We start from the raw sequence: 24,928 nt of genomic DNA on the forward strand, positions 1-24,928 counted from the left end.
CCCCATGTTGCTCAATGTCGTGACAAGCTCGAGTCAGAGAGTTGTTCTTATTGAGCCCCATCGCTTTGCTCCCTCCATGTACAGTACGTCTGCTCCAATCTGATGCTTACTTTCACTTCTCAAAGTTCTGTACCTGCTGTCAAATTCACAGTTAGTCCACTTTTGTTTAATACGTAAATACAGAGCCGGCCCTAGGCTACATGGGGCCCCTAAGCAGAATTAACACACCCATGATCAATTGAACTCGTTCTAGCTGTGCTGCTTATCCTACATTGTACCAGTGTCAGCCTTTATGCTTCTTTGGTTTTTAATCTTGAAAGAAGCCGACTCACAACGGTGGTCTAGTGTTAATTTGCACTTTAATTTTCAAGGTGACACAGTACTGAGTGGCTGTCGTTATATTGTCTTAGCTGATGGTTAACGTTAACCGAAGACACCTCGACTGAACCGAAGGCATGTTTGACGGCTAGCTGGCCGGTGAATGTTTGCGGTAAAACAGTGAAATGAGTCATGCACGTCCTTCTTTGTGACATTGCTTTTATCTCTAACTGTATACGCTGCCGCCTTTTCCATCAACTGTCTGACTGACTATGGTTGTATTGTGCCTATATAGTTACATTTGCCCCCCCCCCCCACCTGGTGACCAGGGGGCCCTAAGCAGCCGCTTAGTTCGCTTATGCCTTGGGCCGGCCCTGCTTTAATATAAATCATTTGAAAAAAAGACAACATTACCCCTAACAGCCTGAAACGCCACTGTGGACATGGTTTCTATAGCCTGTTTCAATGAGCAGGTTCACTCATCATCTGGATATCACACACTGGTGGAATGAACAGGGCTGTAGGCAAGATCTCAGGTGTACTGAGGACATGAGCCCAAGTCCGTCCCAAATTTGCCAGTTTTTAATAATATTTTTTTTCCGCATTGTTTATATTGTATTGATTCAATTTTGTGATTTAGTAATTATTTCAAGAGAAATGCTGCATACGAACAAAACACCACAAATTATTACCCTTTTTAAAAAAAAAAAATTTAAAGATCATCAAATAGGGCACTCGTGCAAATTTAAGCCTGAGATGAAACGGCCAAGCAACCCTCGGAATAATTTTTGAACTGGTATACAATTATGACTATTTCCCAGTAAATGGGTGATTGGTTGGTAGTGGCTTTGCGGGACTCTGATTTCGAAGGTTTGTACAACAATACAATCCATTAGTTGCCATTAATAAGTTCAACTGGTAGAGCCACAAATACAAGTTTATAGCAATTGTCTTAACACAATAGTATTCAAATACTATTCAGTTCAACCCCATTTTCCCTTCTCCAGATTCTTGTCAAGTTTTTTCTGCGATAAGTTCATTTCTATGAGGAGAAATAGCTCACAGGAACAAAATTGCAGACATCTGAAAAGGTATCGGTTGTGCCGAAAAGAGTATATCTTACAGACAGGCTTCCAGTCTCTGGGAGCAGGCAGGCAGGCACGAAGAAACAGGAATTCAAATCTCGAAACTCAAGCAGCAAAACGCTGACAAAACTCTGAGACATTTTTAGGAAACACCGGGGAACTGGGGGGGGACAACATGGAACCAAACGGGCAGACTAACTGACAAGGCACAGGTGGAAAACATTAGGGCAGACAATCACTGAAGTGGGAAACCAGACAGACAGGAAGTAAAGCGAGTAAAGAGACACACGCGGTAAGCAAGGACAGTTTTGAAATTCAAACAGAACTTCACACGAGAGGTACTTCCAAAAATCCTTTACCGGGGCTGATCCTAACACATCTCATTCAGCAACAAGATGATGATGAGGACGATGATGGAAACGCAGCATCTCTGTTTGTGTCATCATCGCTCCACAAAAATCTGATAATTTTAATGCTTATACCTGACCAGTGATGTTTAAATGACATGATTCACGTACATCAGTGTTTATTCTCTAAAGGCCATTGCCATTGCACTCTCTTTCATTTTAAAGGGGCAGTAAACGATTTTGCGACAAGTGGGGAAATATTCACTGTTTTAAAAAAAAACAACGTGTATTGCTTTAGAATCGCTTACTGCCCCTTTAATGTAACAACTTTGCCAACGCAGCAAAGTGTAAAAACTTGGATATCTTATAAAGATATCTCATCAAGATATCCAGATTCCAGATGGAAACACTCCCACAGCCGCTGTTTTCAGAACACCTGTGTATGCACGTGTCCCTTTTACGTCACGCAGCATCTCACACATGTCAGTTCGAAAAAAAGAACCTAAGAAACCGAGGGCTGAATGCGACGTGTCCCAGAGGAAGCGCTTCGTCTGTTTGCGTCTGTGCAGCCAGTCGTCAGCCTAATTAGGAACAGTGCCTGGGTGTTGGGTTTGGTCTCCTCGCGGACAAACCACATGCTGTGGAAAATGTTTCACAACAGACTCACCCGAGAATTAATTACACTTATTATCACATTCCCCCTGCATCCATCCTTCCCCGTCTCCCCATCTATCTCTCTTATCTCTCTCTTACTGCGTCACCTCTTCTGCTTAATGTGTTATGTTCTCACTACCCCTACCTTTTTTTTTCTCTCTTTACCGTGGCTTAAGCCAACACATCTGTTGTTTTTTGGGGGGTACAAGAGTCCATTACAGTAACAGTCTGATAATGACTGGGGAGGCACTGCGCCAAATGTCAAACAGTTTAGTCTCACCATCTTCGCAACGCGAACCGCCTCCCAGGGTTCAAATATGTAACATTACAACAGGAATAAAAAAAATAGACTATTAGTTTTCCTCTGGAAACTTTAGTTAGTTTTGTGTAATTGCCTTAATTGTCTTAAAACCACACAGTTAAAATGTTTTTCATTAGAGCTTCTTTCATTAGAGCTTTTTCTCAGCTTTTTCTGGTTTGTGGCTGCTTTGATGGGACTCATCAAGTCATCTGTTTATATAATCCTACTCAGTATTACAGTGTTTCGGTGGCAAGCTAAAATAAATCCCTTCCACAAACATCAAAAAATGCCTATAAATGTGCTAGTATCAAGTAAAACCTGCGAAATGACCATAAGGCTGTGCTGATCCATATTTTCCTTTTATCAATTGAATAATGCCTAACGTATTGAAGAACCGTCAGGGATGTATCACCCTCTCTGGAGTGCTCCTCCGCTCTACAGCAGACAGACACAGTGAGAGATCTGCTGGTGGACACGGCGGAGCATTCAACAGCTAAAGAACCAGATATTTCCCTTAGGAGATGGTGGAGACCAAAAACAAAGGTAAAAGAGATGGGAATACCGGACTTAGATTCCTCAGGTGGACACGAACACCACTCCACATGATTCATCGTGTTGCTGCCATCCCATGACCCTCGTTGATGTTCGTGGTCCAGGGAATGTGGGAATCAGTCGAAATCAATGGATTAATCTTGAGCTTTTCCATTTTTAACGACAACTCAAAGCAGTTTGGACATAAGAGTCACGTACACCGAATCAAACAAATACATTCATACAGTGCTTCTATATACCAGATACCCTCAAACATTAACAGTGCATCACAGGAAATTTCACTAATTCACTGCTTCCTGGCATCATATTACAATACATTTCCATTACATTACATTAATTTTGCTGACGCTTTTGTCAAAAGCGACTTACAATAATGGGTAACATATCAGAGGTAGGCAGGTAGCATTAAGGGCCTTCCCTAAGGGGCCCACACTGTACCAAAGTCATTTTGTACCAAAGTCAGCAACCCACTAAGCTTTACCAGCAATAAGTGGCCGACCTCTTCCAGCAGATACTCTGATGGCCAGCAATCTGAGTCTGAAGAAAAAACATCCTGTTATGAAGTCTGACTGCCACACCCACACTCGGCAGCGAGCTCTACTGCTATAAGAAACCTCTGTCCACTACCCGCTCAACAACAAACAGCAGACATACCCAGCCAGAGATCAGCTGGTGGCCATAGTGGAGCAGTCAGCGGCTAAAGAACCGGATGTAATGCACAAATGCAAATGGTGCTTGGTAAGATGAAAAAAAAATATGCAGGAAATGTCGGTGAATTGTTCCTCTTTCAGCGCAGGGTTCTGATTTCCGGGCTGTAGAGCCAAACGAGCCACATGCCCTGCTGCTGTCTCTGCCAGAGCTGCACCATTAACTGCCGCGCCGCGGTTGCGGTCATCGAGCTTCGCCGGGAAAAGGTTAAAGTGATAAAGAGTTGAAAAGGTCAGCAGTCGGGCTGCCATCTGTAATGACGGAAGAAGGGGTTTGTCAGAGAGAATAAATCCCGTTGTCCACTTAATTAGCCGTCGTCTTAATAGGAGTTGACGTGCGGGAGAGGCAGGGCAGCTGAGACTAGCAGAATAACAAAGCTGTGCATTAAACGTCTATACACGGTCTAAACTAATCAAGTCAGAGGTTTGTCAGAGAGAATAACGACCGGCCGGCTTGCGGCAGAGCTCGCGGCTACCGGCGTAGCTAGACTTGCGGCCGGGATGTCGTTAACGTTCTATCGCCCAGCCCCTTGTGCTCTGTGTGTAATTATGGAGAACGTGTTCGCTGGGCCTCTCGGGTCTCTACGTCGTGTATGTGCCTTGTTACGTGCGACTGTTGTCATGGCAGCGCAACGCCGTAGTTGCGCAGCAGACGCGGGGAGGAGCGAGGCGGAGCTTTGTGGAACACAAAGGGAGGGGGGGCGAGGAGTGAGCAGGAAAGCGCTGGAATCGACCGTAGTCTCACAGGGCTGTTTATACAGAAAGAGGAGGGTGCTGTGTGGCTTGATCCTTGAGGTGTTTTGACATGGAATGGCAAAGACATGTAGTTCACACACCTGAAAACCAATGTAACTTGTGTAAAAGGGGGCATAATATGGGCCCTTTAAATAGCCAAAAGTATTTGGACTGGAAAATAATGCCGCCGTATGCGGTGGTTGATCATTCCAAAATGAAACGTGCTGCCCTGACAACCTCCACTCTTCTTCTGTCAGGTCTTTGAACATGGCGTGTCACACCAACACCATCTAACGCAGTGACCCTTTTTTTCATTGAATCGATCAGCGATCAGAGGAATGACTTGGGATTGCTGAACTTCATATCCATGCAAAATCTTCAAGTTCAACATTTTATACTTTGCCCCGTTGACCAGTTGGTGGAAGAAATGTGAAAGGCGCTTTACATAAATAGTGATACAACGTTGTGAATTGTACATGTCTTTGTTGAACATTCAAGTATGGAACGTACAGAATTTTTTACTTCAAGTATCCAAAAAGAAGTTACTCGTTCTGCAGAATATTCTACGGAAGCCCTTAGAAGTGAGAAAAATGGCCAGGATAATTTTTCTGTGAAAACAGGGGTCTGGGTTTTTGTAATATTCCCTTTCAGAGAGTTAAATTATGGATCCCCAAGGTCTTGAGATATCATTCTTTTAAACCTCACACACAAAAGATGATATTCTGTGCACATGTCACAAAACACGTTCCAACTTTTGGAACTCAAGAGCTCTCATGTTAGTTATGATGCGGGACGACTTACAACTTATTTGTGTTGTAGTTCATCCCAAAGGTGTTGCATCAGTTTGAGTTGGAGCTCTTTACTGGCCAGTCAAGTTCTTCGACACTAAAACTGGGAAGGCATTCGGAGCAGACCGTGCACGGGGGCACTGTCATGTTGAAAATGTTGAGGGACAGACACGACTCAAAATTGACCAAAACCACGGGTTTCACCTACTGTCTCTTCTTGTGAAATCTTTTGTTTAGCATCATCCCGTACAGGCAGTAAAAATCTGACAGACTCACCAGGTTGCTGCAGCTTTAAGTGAAACACACCCACGTCTGCAGAAAGTGGACAGGGGGTCTTTGTACTCGCTCAGGGTGGGGTTCAGGGGAATTTGGTTTAATGACATGAACACACACACACACTGAGACTTTAACACGCTGCAGCCCCACCTCAGCAATCTTGAGTTACAGGTAGTAAATACCGTGTTGTATAAGAAGTTAGTGGTAATGAAGCATGTTAGTATGGTTTACTCTTTACATCTTTATTTTACTCATTTTGTATTATATATTAACAAATCCTTGGCAAAATAACGTCCTTACAGTGCTGTAAACCTGAATTATCTTGATTTGAATGGCAAGGATTTGAGACAAATCTGGATTTTAGCATTTAAGTTCAAGCCCAAAATTGTAGGTTTATTTCCTCTCAGCTGGTTCACTCTAATCCCATCCCTCAATGTGAACTCTTTTTAAATTGATAAAGTCAATTTCTTAACAGCTCCTGTATAACTGCTGTATCCAAATGAATTGGGAGAGTCATAACTTCACTGGCCATTGGGAAATTAAAAAAAGAAATGGACAACCTGCTCTTCCATGTGAGCCACTGCCCCTCATCAAACATTGAGTTTATGTCCAATGTTGAAATCAGTTGCAACTGCAAAGAAACATTAGTAGTGAAATTGACTTATGTGTTTCCCATCTGGCTGTTTTCAAGCAGATTGGCTTATTGGGCTCATGGGATGTGTTTCACACAACCACTGGTACTACGGCCTTCTCTTGTTTTGGTCCGATATGGCTACCTTAAAGTGTGTGATTTTTGTACTTTTCTGGCAGCATCTGGTGGTAAAGTTGCACACAGCTGAGCACCCGGCAGGGGACACTTTATGGTGGCGCACCGGTAATTCGATTTCCCGTTTCCCGCAGCGCTGGATATTCAGCGCGAATGCGATGTTTTCTGGACCGTTTTCTGCAACCGTATTTAATGCTTTGTTCCATTAGACCCCGGAAATCGGTATGGTGATTTTTTCCGACCACCCGAGTCGGAGTGGAACCGGAACGCAGCACAACACAACGTAGCAAACATGGAGACTCACACGGTGGTCGGGTCCCCCTAATGTAACAACGGCCAACAGTTAAATATATAACTCATTCAAAGTTGACAATACGTTCTTCTAAATTTTACACAGTGTAGCTTTAAGCTGTCCATCCTGAATCAGGTAGTGTTAACTGAGTACAATAATAACTCAATGGAGTTCAGCCCCTGGAAAGACTGAATCAAAGTCTTTCAAGGTAAAAACAGAAGCTGCTTTCTGAGGCCAGGTTTGCAACTTACTTCACCCTGCCCCCCCCCCCCCCCCCCCCCCCCCCCCTCCCCCTCCAATTTCAACAGCCCACCTCAAAGCAGACTGGACATACACACACACGCACGTATTTATAGGCTGAATGCACTGTTCTGTTCTGAGCGGCATTCTCACATGCGGCGTCCTCAAAAAAGCTGCCTCTGTGCAGCCTGCTGATTCTGGATATGGTAAACACACGCTTCGGTCATTATGCCCCCCAAATGTCCTCCTCCCCAGCAAGAACCGAGTTCAAGACCCCTCTGCAAGAACCACAACATCTGTCTGAGAGGTGGAGGTCCGACAGAAAGGAGAGGGAGCCAGAGTTCAAACACGGCACAGCAGCAGTGAATCTCTCCATATTTCACCGACCAGCCACTCTTGCTGTGAAAAATAGTACATAACTCTAACAACCATCAAGGCTCATGATTCCCAGAGGTTGAATCCTGTCCTGACTTTTGGTAGTCCGCTAACTATTGCTCTAGTGCCGTTTATGGATGATGCAGTAAAACAAAGATGACGAGGCGATGGTAAGGTGTACAACCATGTTTATTCTCAAGCAGCTTCAACAGCAAACATAACAGTAAGAACATAGACCAAATAGATAATAACAGATTTAATAGGCGTTCTCAAACTATTATGACCTAACCAAATCACAATATGCTATTTTTGAATGTGATTCAAACAAATATTAACAAAAGTCTACTCACTGCTTTTTATGTGCCATACAGATTCAATAAATAGTCTGTGAATATCTGGTACAAAATGCACAAATATACAATATAGAACTATAATATAGTTCTGTGCTAATAGAGTGCACATATAGCTACCAGAGTGCAAAATGTGGTTATTCATGTCTTGGGTGAAGATATTTGTTAAAAGTGCTATATTACAAAACCCAGTTGTGCAATATTTACAAGGCCAAAGCCATCAATGACAAAGTGCCTCATCATTACATGCCACCATGAGGCTGCCATTTTATTCACTTTTGAAACATCTCTATTATTGGATGATTGCCATGAGGTCTGGTTCAGATATGACATCTGTACTCACTTCTCAGGTGAATCATTGTAGAAGTACATCATACTTTGTTTCACTGCACAAATTGCTTCCTTCAATCAATTCAAATGAAGTTAAAAGTATCAATGTGTGTTTTGTCATTCTCATTTGTGTAATGTTTTCTATGTTTCACTGCAAAGCACATTGAGTGCCATACCTCTGTATGAAATGGGCTATATACACGTAGAGTTGATTGATTCATTGATTGATTTAAAATGGCTTTGAATTGTTTTAAAAAAGGTGGCGACCAAACAAAACTGCCATGCCTTCAGAAGTACTAGTACTGTACTGGTAGCCTGATCAGCACAAAAGCTGACTTATGCAAAGCGAGAACTCTCAGACAACCGGCGTGGACAAATAAACGACAGAGACCCCTTTCATATTAAATTGGGTGAGCAAAGTGTAAGAAATGATCACTGGCCATTTCATCTGATCTTGTGTCTGCAGAGAAAGAGTAAGGTTTTGCAGCAGCGTGGGAATTCATCTTCTACAGATTGCTGGCTTTCAACACTTCTGTGTTTTTCTAACAAACATGAAATAGCTGTTGTTTAAACAATGGTGAAAAGTAACTAAGTACATTTACCTTAATACTGTACTTAACTACAGTTTTGAGGTAACTGTGCTTTGTGCATTACTTCAGTAACTCTGTAATTTAATACAGATCAGAGGGAAACATTGCACTTATGTCAGTTATATTTACTAGATGCTTTATTTAACATAGAATATATCACATTATGAAAGATTAAATCATTGGCTCACAAAATCTATGGCTTGTGACGAAAACCGGACATGTTTCAGACGTGATAGTGTTCGTATCCGTGGATCTTGTGACTCTACCACTGTGGGGAAATGTGGAGGGAGAGAACCAGTCACGGTCACCAAGTTTTTTTTTCCCGCGGTTGAGATAGAACTTTTCTCCCAGCCTCTATCTCGGCGCGCACATGTGAGGCAGGAGATGCACTGCGAGATTAGCCGAGACCCTGGCGGCACCTTCTTTAAACAGGACGGTCGCTGCTGCCGCGAACTCCCTGTGGGAAACACATGATAGTGGTGAAAAGGATGTCAGGGGGTCAACGGGGGACGAAAGCCTTTGAACAGATTGACTTGTTTGTGGATAAGGTGGACAACAGCAAAGGGTTTCTCAGGGAACGCCTGTTTCCAGACGTTTACTCACAAACTTCGCATGAGATAAAAGGAGGAAAATGTGAGGAAACCGAGTAAAAGGTCAAACTTTGCGAACTTCATCTGAATGATATTTTGGATAGTTCCTTAAGAAGTGTCATTAAAGTTAAATGAATCATTATTGACTCACATATACCCCTAGTGATTTGTTTTGCAATTGCTATGCAGCCAACCTTAGTATTATTACAGCTGTTTCATGTTAACTGTATTCACCAATCTCTCAGCATCTTCACTCTTCCAAGTTCTGTCTACAGTGGTAGAGACCGATGGCAATGTTGATGCTTGTTTTGCTTTTATTTCTAGACAGGTTTCGTGTGCACAATCATTCCAATCAGAAGAGACAAGTGGATGAAGAATAATTGTTTATTACTGGTGCTGTCAATCGATTAAAAAGAATTAAGTAATTAATCGCACAACTTGCTGTGATTAATCGCGATTAATCGCATTTTTCCTCCTTAAGTTTGTAATAATGGATATTTAAATGTAAAATGATGGCGTTAATGTAGAATCAACACAAAGCAAGTATTTCAATTCAAATACTATTGCTCAATAGCATCATTTTAACTTTGAGAACAGATTCTCTCCTGCGTCGGGAAGTAAATATTCCGTGATTAACGCAAAGATCAACGCGTTAATGTGGACAGCACTATTTATTACAGATTTTTATAGATGATATGAGATAACGACGTCTTGAGAGAGTTTTTTGGCGCTTGGACTCAGGTGGGAGATGATCTAGTCGAGGGCACCGGTCCTGAGCAGCGGCAAAATAAATCCCTCCGTGGAGTCCACGCTTTGGTTATGAGTCTGCAAAAGACTGTGAGGCGGGAGGGGAGGTGGAGGAACATGACAAGGCCGGTGTGTTTTGGAGCTATTGGATCAATAAGACCAGCTTAAGCACAAATGTGGTCTGAGTAGTTCTAGACTTTGATGATGCTACAGAGTGAAGCTTTTTGATTTTTTCGAGAAACGCCATTGCCATGGCAACACGTGATGAAACAGGGAGCTGCTTTTGAGGGGGGGCCAGCATGCTTGAAAACTCACCAAATTTTGTACGCACTCTCAGAAGCCCCTAAAAATTGTTATTTGATGGGGTTGTTTAGCATTTTGGTGATGCTAAAATTCTCACTTCTGCCCCCTTACAAAATAAAACAAAGTAACTCTTGCTGTATGTTTCACCTAGATTTTGGAAATTTGGTTGGCGTATATCACGGGCCAAAACTTTAAAAAACATTTGTAAATCTTTCTTTTCAACATCATCCATTTTGTTGTTACATCCTTTGAGTAATGATAGTTAAATGCAGCCTTTTAAAAAAGTGATTCTGTTTACCTATGTTATCTCCATAAAGCATTAAGTATGTCACTGTTTCTCCGGTTCTCTTGTGGATTCTCAGCTTTCCTTGACCTCAAGACGTTTTTCATCTGGGTCAAAGATGAGTGTTTTTTTCTCCTTTTCCACCGCAGACCATGCCATTCATGTGTTTAAACAATTTAACATGGTGCTTTTATAAGTGGACTGTGTTTGTATAAATGAACTGAACTTGTTGACCACCCAAAGTGTCAGTACGAGTCAAATGTGCCCACTCACACACACATTCATCCAGCGCTCCAATACACAGCCCTGCTTCTTTCACGCAACATTCATACACTGGCGCCACAGACTAATATAGGAATACGTTTCTAGCCCAAGGACACTTTGACATGCGGACTGGAGGAACCGGGAATCAAACCATAGGCATTCTGGGTAGTAGATGACCCTCTCTTTCTCCTGAGCCACAGCTGCCCCGTAAAAGGAAATAATCTGAGGAATTATGTTATCACTGGTTGTATTTTATAAATAAATTCAGCATGTGGGCAATGAAACGAACCAAACTCATACCAGTGTTAGCATGTCTAGCCCCGGTTCTTTTATGCCCCACCCCCCATCCCATGCTTCCTGACGGGCAGGACAAGAGGCCCCTGTTGTTCACAGGAGAACCCATTTGGAGCCTTGAACCACCTTATTGTCATGAAGGTAGTGAATGGTATGTCTCCAGAGTGTTGAAATAATATATGCGCATGATGCCCTAAATGTGCCTTTACTTTTGGAAAGGAATACAAAGATGTTGGGGGGGAACACACGGGCTTCCTTGAGGTGTGTGTGTCTGCTGCCTTCCTGTCTCTGCACACTGACCAGAAGCTGTAGCTGCCAGGGGTCAGGAGGTCAATTAGCCCCTTTTCAGCTAACAATTATTTTTGTTGCGATGCTCCTTACTGACCAGCAGATGTCAGTGATGCCTCAGTCTGCTGGTTATAAATGTTGTACTGTATAAGCAGTTTTAATATATGGGGATTTATAGTACAGAAGTACAGTACAAAATAAGTGGTATGTTCTCATGCTATGAATTAAATAAAATGTTTGTAAAATATGCAATTATGAGAAATATTCTCATATGTGTTGAATTTATACTGTGTATGTGCAGCTCAAAAATTCAAATATTGTAAAATGGCTCAATATTTTTCGTCAGTTATTTATGAAAGTGAACATTAAGATTATCATAGCTTGAAATGTTTCAAGCTTTTTTTTTCATTCATTTTAAGGCCGCTATCAAAGCAACTGGGCATCAATAACTTTTCAGCAGCACAGTTGGGATACAGCAAACACAGGACGACACCTCTATGCAGTGCAGCGAATGACTGCATTTAATAGGCAAACATCCTCCAGGGTTATGTGATAACATGTCAAACAGAGGAATCAGGAGAGGATGTGGTTTTACACAGACATAAATATACACAAGAGCGAGGAACATTAAAGGAGAGGGGGAATCAGGAAACTTGGAATCAATGAGATGACTTTACAGCCCCAGTGTGTAATTTTTTGTAATTTTATGGCGGCATCTGCTGGTAAAGTTGAAAACCGCAACCAACCCATCAACCGACAGGGGACACTTTATGGTGGCGCATCGCTGATTCCATTTCCGATTTCCTTCAGCGTCAGAAAATTCTGGAATGCGACGTATTCTGGACCATTTTGTGCAACAACCGTATTCAACACAACGTAGCAAACATGGAGACTCACACAGAGGTCGGGTCCACCTCATGTAACTCAGAGTTGACGAAAAATCAGTCATTAGTGATTATACATGTATGAACACATAGTTATGGACAATATATTCAATACCTGTGAATAAGTTCTTCTAAATATGACACACTGTAGCTTTAAAAATATATATTTTATTGGGATAAGAAGTCTTTTACTTTATTTGAAGGAGACAGGACTTTTTTGTTTATTCATTCATTCAATCATTTATTTTATTCATTTATTTATTTTCTTTTGGTTGTTTTGGTCCATAGCTCATGTATTGGGTACATAACGCTGGCTCACACTCCTGCACAGTAGGTGGCGGTAATGCAGCCTAACGCTGGTTGCCACCCGCCAAAAAGAAGAAGAAGAAGAAGAAGAAGAAGAAGAAGAAGAAGAAGAAGAAGAAGTTGCTGCTGCTGCTGCCGGGTAACCGGCGTCCAATAGGAAGGCTTCTCCTGTGTGAGCGCGGAAGAACGGATTTGTTGTGCCTCGTCGGGAGAGTCTTCTCGCTGCGTGGCGACGGTGACATCTAGTTTGTTAGACCTTGACGGAAAGATGAGCCTGTGTCTCAGGTGAGTCCGTCTGTCTCCTGTGCGTCTCTCTTCGCTCCCCCGGTAACATCTCATTCTAACGCGCCAACCACCCAGAGACACGCTCCTCCGGTCTCCCCCGCGTTAGCTAGCGTTAGCTTGTTTTGTCTGTTGCTCAACTGCATCTCGCGCTAAATGAGCTTCGAAAAGCGGAGTTGGTTTCTGCTGTAGTTGACTTATTCCGTCGCAGCAAACCGCTCGGGTTAACAGCTGACTCCGTTGTTCCCATTGCACGGAGGTTAAAAGGGTGTTGCAGGGATCACAGTTCAACGTCCCCACAACAGTTTTGTTTTGTGTCGCGAAGCTACTTTACGTCGATAGCACGCTATGTTCCATTATACCCCGGAAGACGCGTTTCTCGTTCCACAATAGCTACTGGATCGGGAATTCCGACTCGGGGGGTGCGGCCGAATTGTCAAATTGGCATAGGGAGTTTCCTAAATCTGGACGTGACCCCGAAGTATTTGATCAGCAGCCATGATAAGAGCTGCTTCCTTTCCTATCTCCTTTAGCATAGGGTACACTGGAGCTTCCTATGTGAGAGTCAGGAGATATAGACGCCCCACAATTCATTGCGGCAGCGATATTTAACGTCACGCGCCATGCACGGACGTAAACGATTCCATCCGAAGTAGAAGAGTATGAATATGACCCAGAAGAGACGCACGTCATCATGTCAGTTACTGTTGCAAATGAATCATAACATCTGATGTCACACGGTGGTAAAACACTGAAACATGCTGATGGAGCCGCCGCGTTTATTGTAGTTCTCGTAGAGGGGAGTAAATGTTGATTTCACAAACATGAATATGGGTTAAGCCTTAAAGCTTGAATTATAATGATTGTCTCTATGAAAATAGACCAGAGCTTCAGATATCAACAGGTGAAGTTTTAGTGCCGCACAGACAGACAGACCCACACACACTACAGTCTGTGATATCACTGCTTTCTAAATCTGTGACCCGATCCAAGGACTGTGCATGTTTCAACTCTTGACCGTCTCAAAGAATTCGTCATGGCACTCACCGGCGTCTGTCCCTCCAGAACGGAGCTTGCGGCCGACAAAACCAAACGCAGGAAGAGGAGGGAGCTCACCGAGGACCAGAAGCACGAAATCAAAGAAGCGTTTGAGTTGTTCGACACTGACAAAGACAAAGAGATCGATTACCACGAGCTGAAGGTGAGCAGCCCGAGGACGTTCAGTTACTTCAACGTGGGACGACCGACTGTTACCACTCCCAAACCGTGTGCAGCATCAGGGCCACGGCGCCGCCCAGCATCGGAAGGTAGCATTTAGCCTAGCTTCTGAGCCTAGCTCCTTAGCCTCAGCTAACAGGGCAGCTTCGCGGTAGGTGGGTGTGTTTCAGCGACCGGTCTGCATTCGGCTCACCCACTCTCCACCTCTTGTCCATATTTGGATTAGCCGGGTGAGGGAGGAGTCGTGCCCTGCCAACATGGCGACGGCTGAGCCGCTGCGGAACCGCCCACTTTGGGCTTCAAAACCGGCCCGCAGAAACCAATGGGTGACGTCACGGACGCTACGTCCATGTTTATATACAGTCTATGATTCAGACCCAAACAATGGATAAACGAGGATGTACATGTGTTCACTGTGATTAGTTGATCCATTGAAACATTCCTAACAGGTCGCAATGCGCGCGCTCGGCTTTGAAGTGAAGAAAGTGGACGTTCTGAAGATTCTTAAAGACTATGACAGAGAGGGAAATGGAAAAATAACGTTCGAGGATTTCAATGAAGTAGGTAAGTGTTGCCTTCAGCTCAACCGAAACTCTATGCAGAGGGACGCCGTGGCCGAGGCTAGGAATAAGTCTGTCCGTGCTTCAGTAAATCCTTGAACACCGCCGCCTTCCTTCCCCAGTGACCGATCGCATCCTGGAGCGAGACCCGAAGGAGGAGATCATGAAGGCCTTCAAGTTGTTCGACGACGACGAATCGGGGAAGATCAGCCTGAGGAACCTGAGGCGGGTGGCTCGAGAACTCGGGGAGAATGTCAGCGACGAGGAGCTGCGCAGCATGATCGACGAGTTTGACACTGACGCAGATGGAGAAAGTAAGAGACCACCAACACCTGAATATATCAGGCTAACACACATATTATAATAAAGTGTGGGAGATACACAAACAGACAACATGTCTGATAAATGCTGGGTGTCAATGATACAACAAGATTCGATAGATCCGTACTGAAAACACAACTTTACTTTTGCCCAGTGCACCAGACTTAAATCATCTTTCAAGAAAACTTAAGCCAAAAGTACAGACAGTACAAGTGATACAGACTGAATCGTTTACTGTTTGAGAAGGATGTAAGAAGAATGACTACACAGTTCAACAGGGCGCAACAGTGACCGCCCACTTTTTGAACGGCTCCGGTTACAGAAGTAAATTTCCCATTCATTTACTCCATTAGCATTTCATAAAATCCTTATATAAAGAGTTTCAGCTTAGAACCAGGACAATCAGCTAGGAGGTGAATCATTACCGTAAAACATTTTATTTATTTGGAGCAAAAAGGTACAAGACTGTACAAAATTATTTCAAGAGTGAAGGAACTACTCCTCCCATAAACCATTGCGAATGCATTTCCAACGACAGTTTAGCTTCTTCTTGAATTTAACCTTCATCGACATCACTGAGTGTTTATATTGTTGATAAGAGTCTTGTAATGTATTGCAGCTTGTGTTTTGTGAGTGTATGAAGTGTATAACGATCGTAGAGTTAAGTGGTAGCAGCGGGGAGCAGTAACTCATGCTGCGTTCAATTACATCTTGGAACTCGGCATTAGGAGCTTAGAACTCTGATGTTACACTATTAGGATTGTAGGGAGTGTACTATTCCTCAATAAAGCAGTTTTTTCTTAAAACAAGGATGATTGCACAGGCTTGTAGCTTCTACTTGTGCATATATCATCATTTCACAACCTCGTAGCTCGTGGTGAGTCAACATTAGGACATAATGGCTAATAATGAATTAAATAAAGCACTTTGAGATTGCTTTTAGCAGTGAAAAGTGCTCTATGAATCAAATGTATTATTATTATTATTATTATTATTATTATAATAATCAAAATTTCAATGGAGAATATGAATGGGATTTTCACTGTTGCACTCTATTCTCCAGACAGGCTCTGCAGGAGCGTCTTTAGCGATCACTCAAAATAAAACCACACTTTTGAAGATGAACTAAATTATTGGCTCAACTGACGAGACATTTATATGCACATTGAAGATTAGTTGCTGTGGAAGTCAGGAGGCAGACCACTAACATGTAATATCACGGATTCATGGTCAAAGAGCCACCAGGGGGCATATTCTGAGCCTGCAACGTGGTGATGACGAATAATTCCACTGTGTTGTTATTTTTTGTCGTAAACCAGTAAAAACAAACCTGTGCGACAACTTCACGTGAAACTGCTGCTTGTCCTTTAATACGATGCATTTGCAAAAACGGAAACTACGATAGACGATTATTAAATTAGTGATTAATTTATTTGTTGGTCGACGGAAAATGAATTGGCAGCATAATTGGCACAACATACGTCACCTTGTTCCAGCTTCTGACGTGAGTTTTATTTGCTTGTCTCTGTCTCACCTGATAGAAAATTGAATGTGTTGGTCAGACGGAACAGAACATTTGCAGATGTCATACCCTGTTTTATTCTCTTTAATGTGCAGATGAACGGTGTGGATGATCAGTTATTCCTCTTCAAATCTGTTCCAAATGAGCATTAATGTGCAAAGTGTTTTTTTTTTCTGTCTTTCAGTAAACCAGGAGGAGTTTCTTTCCATCATGACTGGAGACTCCTGAGGAGGAGGCTGCATCTGAAGGGTTTTTATAGAAGCAGGACATTGTGCTGGATTGGTTCATCCATACTGTGTGTGTGTGTGTGTGTGTGTGTGTGTGTGTGTGTGTGTGTGTGTGTGTGTGTGTGTGTGTGTGTGTGTGTGTGTGTGTGTGTGTGTGTGTGTGTGTGTGTGTGTGTGTGTGTGTGTGTGTGTGTGTGTGTGTGTGTGTGTGTGTGTGTGTGTGTGTGTGTCAACCTGTGGTTGATACTTGATTAAATTAAAATTGAACACTGACCACGTGTCGACTGATGTTTAAAGCACCTTTGCTCTTAAATGTTGTTGACTTTGGCTTGTTTCTGTTTTTAATAAAAATGTGATTTCACCTCCAGAAAAGTGACCAAACCGGCGTGACGCTGTAAGTTGTTTTCTGATGCGTACTGTGTTAAAAACATCCACATGGGTCAAATGGCACAAACGGGGGAGTTTTTAATTGTTTCATCTGGAGGAGTGGGAGTTCTGTCAGCAGCTGACATGACGGGAATGTTCGACTGTGCTATTTATTTGGTACAAACTTAAAGCTACAAGTTAGTAATTATTTAGGAGAACTCATTCACAGAAATTGAATATATTGTCCATAACTACGTGTTCATATATGTTTAATCACCATGTTTTTTTCGTCAACCCTGAATGAGTTAAATGTAGTGACATGAGGTGGACCCGACCTCCGTGTAAGTGTCCATGTTTGCTACGTCGTGTTGAATACGGTTGTTGCACAAAACGTTCCGGAATACATCGCATTTGCGTTGAATTTTCAGATGCTGCCGGAATGTAATTAGCGGTGCGCCACCATAAAGTGTCCCCTGTCGGGTGCTCAGTTGGTTGCGGTTTGTAACTTTACCACCAGATGCCGCCAGAGAAGTGGCGTGGAGTACCGCCCCCTTTCGGGGCGATTTCACTCTCTCATGGACTCTCACGTAACCTGGTAGTGGCATTAAGGGACTCTTCGGGTGGTCAGATTTTCTGAATTGATAAAATCCCCCTTCCCACTTTGGTGTGTGACTGTGAGCTTTTAATACGATTTGTCGTATGTTATTGCTCGGAACGATTGAAGCACGTCAATAAATGTTTATCCACAGATATATTACTTGACTGTCGGAAACTAATTCCTCTGATTACACATGACATGGCGGAGGGAGGATTTTAATGAGGGTAATTGAGAGAGAGAGACGAGCGAAATTTCAGTGTGAGCAATGTAATTTAAATAGGGTTAAATATTGGATTTTTCAGTCATTGTATAGACAAAATTATTGAAATTTTCATATTGAACGGGTCACCTCATCCATCATCAGAACTATGTTGTCTTTTCTAGCATTGTCAGTGTAACAATTTTGTATAAGTCTGCAATTCTAAGGGAGGATCAGTGTTGTCCAGACTGAGTTTTCTTTTTCTCTGGAACATTAGGTCTTGATTTGTCCAGGCAGCTCTGCACAGTGTGTGACTACTCTTGCTCGCTGAATTGACATCCGTGGTTGTCGGTGGAAACCGTCCTCCTGTTCCTTGATTGTCCACCAGGGGGAGTCAGTCAATCATTGAAGCCACGAAGCCTGACTCTGAGCAGCTCATCGGAGCCATGTGTTCTTCTCTTGTGAGGTACCGTGGTCATAGAATTCCCATTCACACAAACCAGAGCAGTTTGGACACTTTGTAAATGTTTGTGCTGCCGTTCCGCAGCGTGCCCTGACTCACTGAAGTGAGGGGACGGCTGTGCGCGTCTAATTAATAAGTGCTGCTGCACTCGAAACAGAACCGCATCAAATGAAGAAAAGGAGCTACTTGAGTAGTAGATGTTTGAAACCAAAAAACCCAACAGTGTACATTGGGGCAACACTTAGGAATCCCATGTGGTGACGACGTACGTGTAGAAATAATCGTCCGACCACGAAGCCCTTGGGGCGGATCCCGGCGCGCTCCCTGTCATTTGTCTCCCCCACAGACCTTCACTTATTGATGCAGATGAAGGCCTCCGGTCGCAGGTCGGATAAACATTGAAAAACATCGGCAGCCTCATACGTTTGATCCGTCTCGGCCCCCATCTTGCCGCTCGCATGATTAAGAGGACCGGGGGTTTGCTAACCCAATTTGCTGTGGTTATAGCTTGAGCCAATCACTGAATGACAGAGTCGAGGCCTCTGTGGCTTTTTCTCCTGTGTAATGGAGGTTTGAAGCGAGACAAATGAAAGTGAGGCAGTAATAAAAGACCTGAGAAACACACACACACACACACACACTCGACTGCAGGGATAATGTTACTGAGTATGTGCACTCGGACTGAAGGTCAGCGCCGACGTTGATTATCAGAACCTGCATCTGGCCATCGCTGCCGGGACAGACACCGTGGCTTGCCCTTGCACCGGCACATGCTCAGCTGTTGGTCCCGGGGCCTGCGCCAGAGCGACACATGCTCCAGGAATAACCCAAACCCAGTTCCTCCCCGGTTACAACCTCAACGTCGCCCCCCTGTGGTTTCCACTATACTCCTCTGCACACACACACACACACACACACTCCTTTATTGCTGTATTGCTGGTAATCATTGCGTTGATGAGACATCTAAAAATACCCCCGTCTGGGCGAAGCCGGCCTGGGTCTGATTGCTCTCTGGTCAGGGGTAATAGCAGAGGTTAGCTCGGGGCTCCACATTTAGATGGCCGAAGGGATGAGAGCACATTTTACTGATGTTCTCCACACTGGCCGTCGATTTATTGACTGTTTACTATTATTCACAAGTACAACTGGGAAATCCAGTGCTGGCGAGACAGTGAAGCAACAGCCTATTAATACATATTCATCCAGCACCTGCTGAGCGAAACAAAACGGCTTTACAGTATCGCCCTCCGAGTTACAACCTGCAGTCTGACATTTTGTGTGTTTTGCGTCATAGTCACAAATAATCTCTGACTCTGAATAATGAATAATCCTTGTACTCAGTGTGAGTGACAAAGATCATCACCGTTACCCACAGCTCAAAGTGACACCGTGGCATGTTTTGTTTCCTCCGTCGAAACTTCAGAATTTTTTCACCTTGGTGTAATGAGAGAGAGAGACGTCATGAGAAAAGTCGTCACGTTGCACGAGCTCGCAGCCTAAAATGTTTGATGTTCCCCTTGAATAATCACTTAAAGGGATAAATTGATTATCCAAACAATTGCCCACTAGTTTGCTGAGTATTGACTGATCAAGAAATCAATTAATCAACTGGTAATTCAGGCTCAAATTGAAAATTCTGTTGCGAAGTGAAATAATTTTCAATACAGCATATTTGAAAATGTCTTTGATTTAAATGTAAGAGCTGGATTTGTTCAAATCACTATATACTCTGTATTTATCTGACAGCTGTATTTTATTTTCAATGGACTAAATATTTAAACAGGTCATTTCATTGCAGTTAATAAACCATGTTTACAATCCATTTACCCAGCAGAGTATACATAGTTAAAATTAGCCCCAACAACATTAAATGCTGCTCACATGTAAATGCATCAGTAATTCTATCATCTTTGTCTATAGTCTTTGTCTTTGTTAAATCTAATCTGCATAATTATCACTTCTGTTCCGTTGACATTTGCACCTAAGCAAGTAAAATAGGAAGCAAAATATACCAAACAGATGAGGGTCGTGTTTTTCTCACAAATGGTCTCTATTTTTTTTTCTTTTTTGGGCTTTTCCTTTTAGTGGAAATGTAATTTTTGTCCTTTCCTGCCCCCAGCAATTACTGTACTGTCAATGTTTTGAATGCAAATAACAGCAACTTTCTTCCTTTCTTTTTTGCTTATGATTGAGGATTTTATAACTTTATATATTTTTTGTTTTACACCAAAAATATTACATATGAAAATCATATTTTTTTACAAATATAAATCATAATCATAGATCCAACATGTAGACATAGAACACAGACAGATCCCAAAAGACACAGACTCAGACGGACTCTTAAATACAGCATGATTACACAAGTGAATGATTTCAAATAAGCAAGTAAGCACATACGTACAAAAATTACAATAATACTGGGGGGGAAAAAAGAAAAAGTAAAGGATCTACTTCTTCCACCGCTGGCTCGCGTGGAGCGACTCGCAGGTTCACGTGTTCTCGTGTTTGCGCAGTGGTGCGCCTCCAGAGTGTCTGATTGGTCACCGGAGTCAGAGGTCAGCTCTTGTGCCCACCCGTCAGTCATTAGGTGAACTATGCCGACCATGTGACAACACTTACCCTCTGACCCCTCACTGAGACAAGGGGACGTGGTCGGGGAGGTGAGGGCTGGGACGCGCCGCTGGGGCCGCGTTTGATTCGATCGGCGAACAGAATGTTTGGCATTCATTTCCATTTGTTGGGACTGGCTGGTGTGATCTCCTGTTCAGCTCGGGATATGGAAATGAGGGGGGAAAATCCAACCGGGACGGCTCCCGGTGTTTATGGCACACGTGTCAGATGGACGTGTGGTGACATTGGTGTCCAGATGGGGGCCGTGACCCTTGACCCTTCCCCGTAAGAATTGACCTCAACCTGTGAGGGCCACCGGGAATGGAGCCTCATTGTAAAATGACTGGCATCTTAGGTGGCTCATCGGTGTTTTGAACTGCAAATGAAATGTATTTGATTGTGTACAGTGTTGTTGTTTTTCCTTGTGCACCCTTCACTTATTTGATTATACGGAAATTAGTAGCTGACTAATTGAATAATCAATTGGCGTAAAAATGCTCCAATATTTTGTGCCCCCCTTAATTCAGCCCCACGTCTCTGCAGATTCCCCAAAATCAATTATCCAAGAAAGTGATCATCAGATTGATTTATTATTTGAAATAATCCTCAGTTTCAGCCCCACTTTACACTGTATTTGAAGCTGAAGCAATTATAGTAATTATCCAATTTGCTGGTTGATAGAAAATTAACTGGCAAAATTTTCAATAACTGAATTTATTTAAGAAAAAGTTATAAAAATATATATATTGGGGTTCCAGCTTCTTAAATGTGGATATTTACTAATTTTATTAATCTTCTGCTGAAGTGCAACATAAGCCATTTAATGACAATGATAGATCAAACAATGACCTATAATTAAAGTGGTTAATCACTCACTTGTTGACGACTTTGTCTAAATTATAGACTGGTTATGAAATGAATTTGTTGCAGAAAAAATGATCAATGAGTAAAACAATCACCTGTTGCATGAACGCCTTTATGCACAGAAAATGATCTATTACTCAGATGTCAAAAATGTAATAAAAATAATTGATTAATTATTTACCTTATCACAGTGAACTGAACTTCTTTGTGTTTCACACTGTTGGTTGAACAAACTGAGACATGGGGTCTTTGGACTAATGGATTAAAAAACTAAGTAATAAATAAACAATAGTCAATAAAGTAGTTCATATTAAATTATTGAAATTTTTTATATCTACAACTAATGTATGAGGTGTGAAATGTAAGTTGCCGTACTATCAGGAGATTAAAAAAAAGGCCGGTGAGCAACAATAAACAATATTTACCATAAGAGTAGATGATAAAATTAGAAAAGAAACATTTCAAGACAAAATGTAAAAAAAAAAGAAGTGCTTATTGACTCCATGCAAAATCATCAGTATATATAATTATGTCAAATTTGCATTTACAGTGTGTAAATAAAAAAAACAAACATATACCAGTTAAGTACATATCATGGACGCTTTAGTGAGCGAGCCTGCAGGGAACAGGTCCTGTGGCCCGACGGGTCAGGGGTCATCGAGGCCAGAGCCTTTGTATGAGCTGACCGGGAATGTCAGTGCGACAGAGACAAACAAGGCCGCGGGGAGGTTACGATATTTGTGTCTCGCTCAGTGTGGCAGTTCTGTTTTCTGGTTACAGTATGAGAGGTGGGGGCGCATTAGGCGTCCATTATGTAGTTCCAGCCAGGCTATGTTTACTCCACATCATACCATCGTCACACAATTGTTAATGGACGTCATTTTATTGTCTTGTTACGGCCTTCAGACAGGAAATGGCAGGTAAACCACTTTGTCCTTTCAGGGTGTGACGTCTGTTCTCAACCCGATCATTTCTTTTGTGACAAGTTATGACTTGATCTGTGTTGTGTGCAGTAGCAGAAATGGTAAACTGCGGACTTCCCTCGCGGAGGAGGCGTACGGGGGGGGAGTAGACACACACATGGGCAGGGAACGCCTAGAGACATGCTGCGGATTGTGGACCATACCGGGCAGTTGGGTGAGGATGGATTAGTTTACACATGCTCATGGCTTTCGCGGTAACTTTATCTCTCGGACGTCCCGGCTTCACCCAGCACTGTAGCGCACCGCTCCACCGAATAACAAACCCCTTCATTTGGAGACTTCTTGGATGGAGTGGAAGCTCTGTGAGTCTTCACCTTGTAACGGGAAAAGAAGAAAAAGAAAAAGGTCATGTTTGCAGACAAGTGCAGAAGAGACTTTTCTGCTTCCAGCAATAATTTCCAGGATCTCTCCCCGCACACATCTGCTTCTCTTCAGACAGAGCTTATTGCTTCTGCGATTGCTTATTTATGTTTCTTCCGACACTTCGTCCCAACTCCGCCTACACTCGCGTGCCTGCGCAGGATGCCCCACGGGCACCCGCCAGCACACGCTCACACCGTTATTACACGCAGACCCACACGTACAGTACCTGCAAAAATACCGCAGGCCTGAAACCACCGACGCTCCAGGGACGTGCAGAGCCGAGTCTCGCAGGTGACCAGGACGCATTCACGCGTGTAATAAAAGTGAGTCACATTGACAAAACAGTGGCTGCCTTTTCCCAGTAAGGCCACGACCAAACCGTTAAGATCGAGAGCTTCCCCGGGTTGTTTTTTGTTGTTGTCGGATAACTGATTTGGACAACTGTAGTAGCACAATATCACAGTATAAACAGTCCAATCAGATATGTTCTGGCTGTGATCTTTGCAAAATACTTTAAAATACTTCATCCAAAGTCACTTCTCAATTCACTGATTCACTGCGTCCTCGTGGACACAACATTAGCTTCGGCTAAAACGGAGAGACTCCGAAAAACTTCCTGTAGGCGTGAAAGAGAATGAATGTGAGCGTGGCTGGTTGTGTGTGTGTGTGTGTGTGTGTGTGCGCCTCTATACGTCAGCTGTCATGGACCAGCATCCTGTTCAGGGTGTGCCCTGCTTCTTGCCTAATGTCAGCTGGGATTGTCCCCCGCAGATGGCATGGTGGGATTTCAAACACAGACTTATCATCTTGATTGCACCGTGGTGGCTGGCTGCGGTGTACATGTCGTAAAGAAGGTTTCTGTCATTTTAGGTCATTCTGATCACTCTGATACACGTCCATGTGTAAGATGAGTTTGATTCTGATTAACTAGTCGATGCTATTAAATTTTTTTTTTTTTTAAAAAAAGGGGTGAAAGGTCATTGACTTCGGTTGAGTGCGCGCGTCCACTACTGACTCGCGACAACGCAAGATGGCAGCGTCTGCATCTGAGATATTTTGGCTTGAGATGTCACATTGGTTGTATGAGCTAAATGCTGAGATCAGCATTCTAACAAAAATTGTTTTTTTTTAGCTCATCAAATTTGCTGATTGCTCTGTACTTGGACTGATAACATGGGTTGGCAACGTGTATTTTATTTGGTAATTGCAAAAGCCCGAGAGCTCGCTGCCATTTTTCCCCAGTGGTCACTCGTGGTACTGCAACAAAGGAGTTCCCCACTCTTCAAAAGAAAGAAAACTGTTAATTGACAGAACACTCCAAATGTATGTCAGTTATTACACACTGTGTGGTGTATTTGTATCATGAGTTTTTAATGCACCAAAGTTTCATATTTATATCAGTCAAACTGTCCCAGAGCCTAAGCAAGAGGTTTTTATTTGTTTGACATTCCCTCAATGTAAAGTCAATGGGCTGAGCAAGAACATGTGGGCGGGGGGGGGGGGGGGGGGGGGGGGAGCTAGGGGGGGAATACTAACACGCACGTGCTGTAGGACACGCAGCTTTAGCTCAAGGCCCTGGAAACTTCTGTGTGCAAAAGTGAACTGACTCCATAGTTGAACACTGATTCCAACAGCCATTATGGGGTCCATAGGGCCAAAACCACGGGTTAGAATTTTTGTCCAC

At 43.0% G+C, this 24,928-nt stretch overlaps 1 protein-coding gene across 1 annotated transcript; it reads left to right on the forward strand.

Moving 5' to 3' along the window:
• Positions 1-12,784: 12,784 nt before the first annotated feature.
• On the forward strand, positions 12,785-17,176 carry cetn3 (centrin 3). Its single transcript, XM_035626963.2, has 5 exons — positions 12,785-12,950; positions 14,013-14,148; positions 14,615-14,729; positions 14,848-15,039; positions 16,753-17,176. The coding sequence occupies exons 1-5, from the start codon at positions 12,934-12,936 to the stop codon at positions 16,794-16,796; spliced, it is 504 nt and encodes a 167-aa protein (XP_035482856.1). The 5' UTR covers positions 12,785-12,933; the 3' UTR covers positions 16,797-17,176.
• The last annotated feature ends 7,752 nt before the right edge of the window (positions 17,177-24,928 follow it).

The sequence above is a fragment of the Scophthalmus maximus genome, chromosome 2, assembly GCF_022379125.1.
Source record: "Scophthalmus maximus strain ysfricsl-2021 chromosome 2, ASM2237912v1, whole genome shotgun sequence".
In the NCBI taxonomy this organism is placed as follows: Eukaryota; Metazoa; Chordata; class Actinopteri; order Pleuronectiformes; family Scophthalmidae; genus Scophthalmus; species Scophthalmus maximus.

Bases quoted from the DNA above. Each gene is read 5' to 3' on its own strand.
- cetn3 (XM_035626963.2), top strand. The intron at 14,730-14,847 runs GTAAGTGTTGCC...TTCCTTCCCCAG, and splicing joins CGAGGATTTCAATGAAGTAG to TGACCGATCGCATCCTGGAG. The intron at 15,040-16,752 runs GTAAGAGACCAC...TCTGTCTTTCAG, and splicing joins CACTGACGCAGATGGAGAAA to TAAACCAGGAGGAGTTTCTT.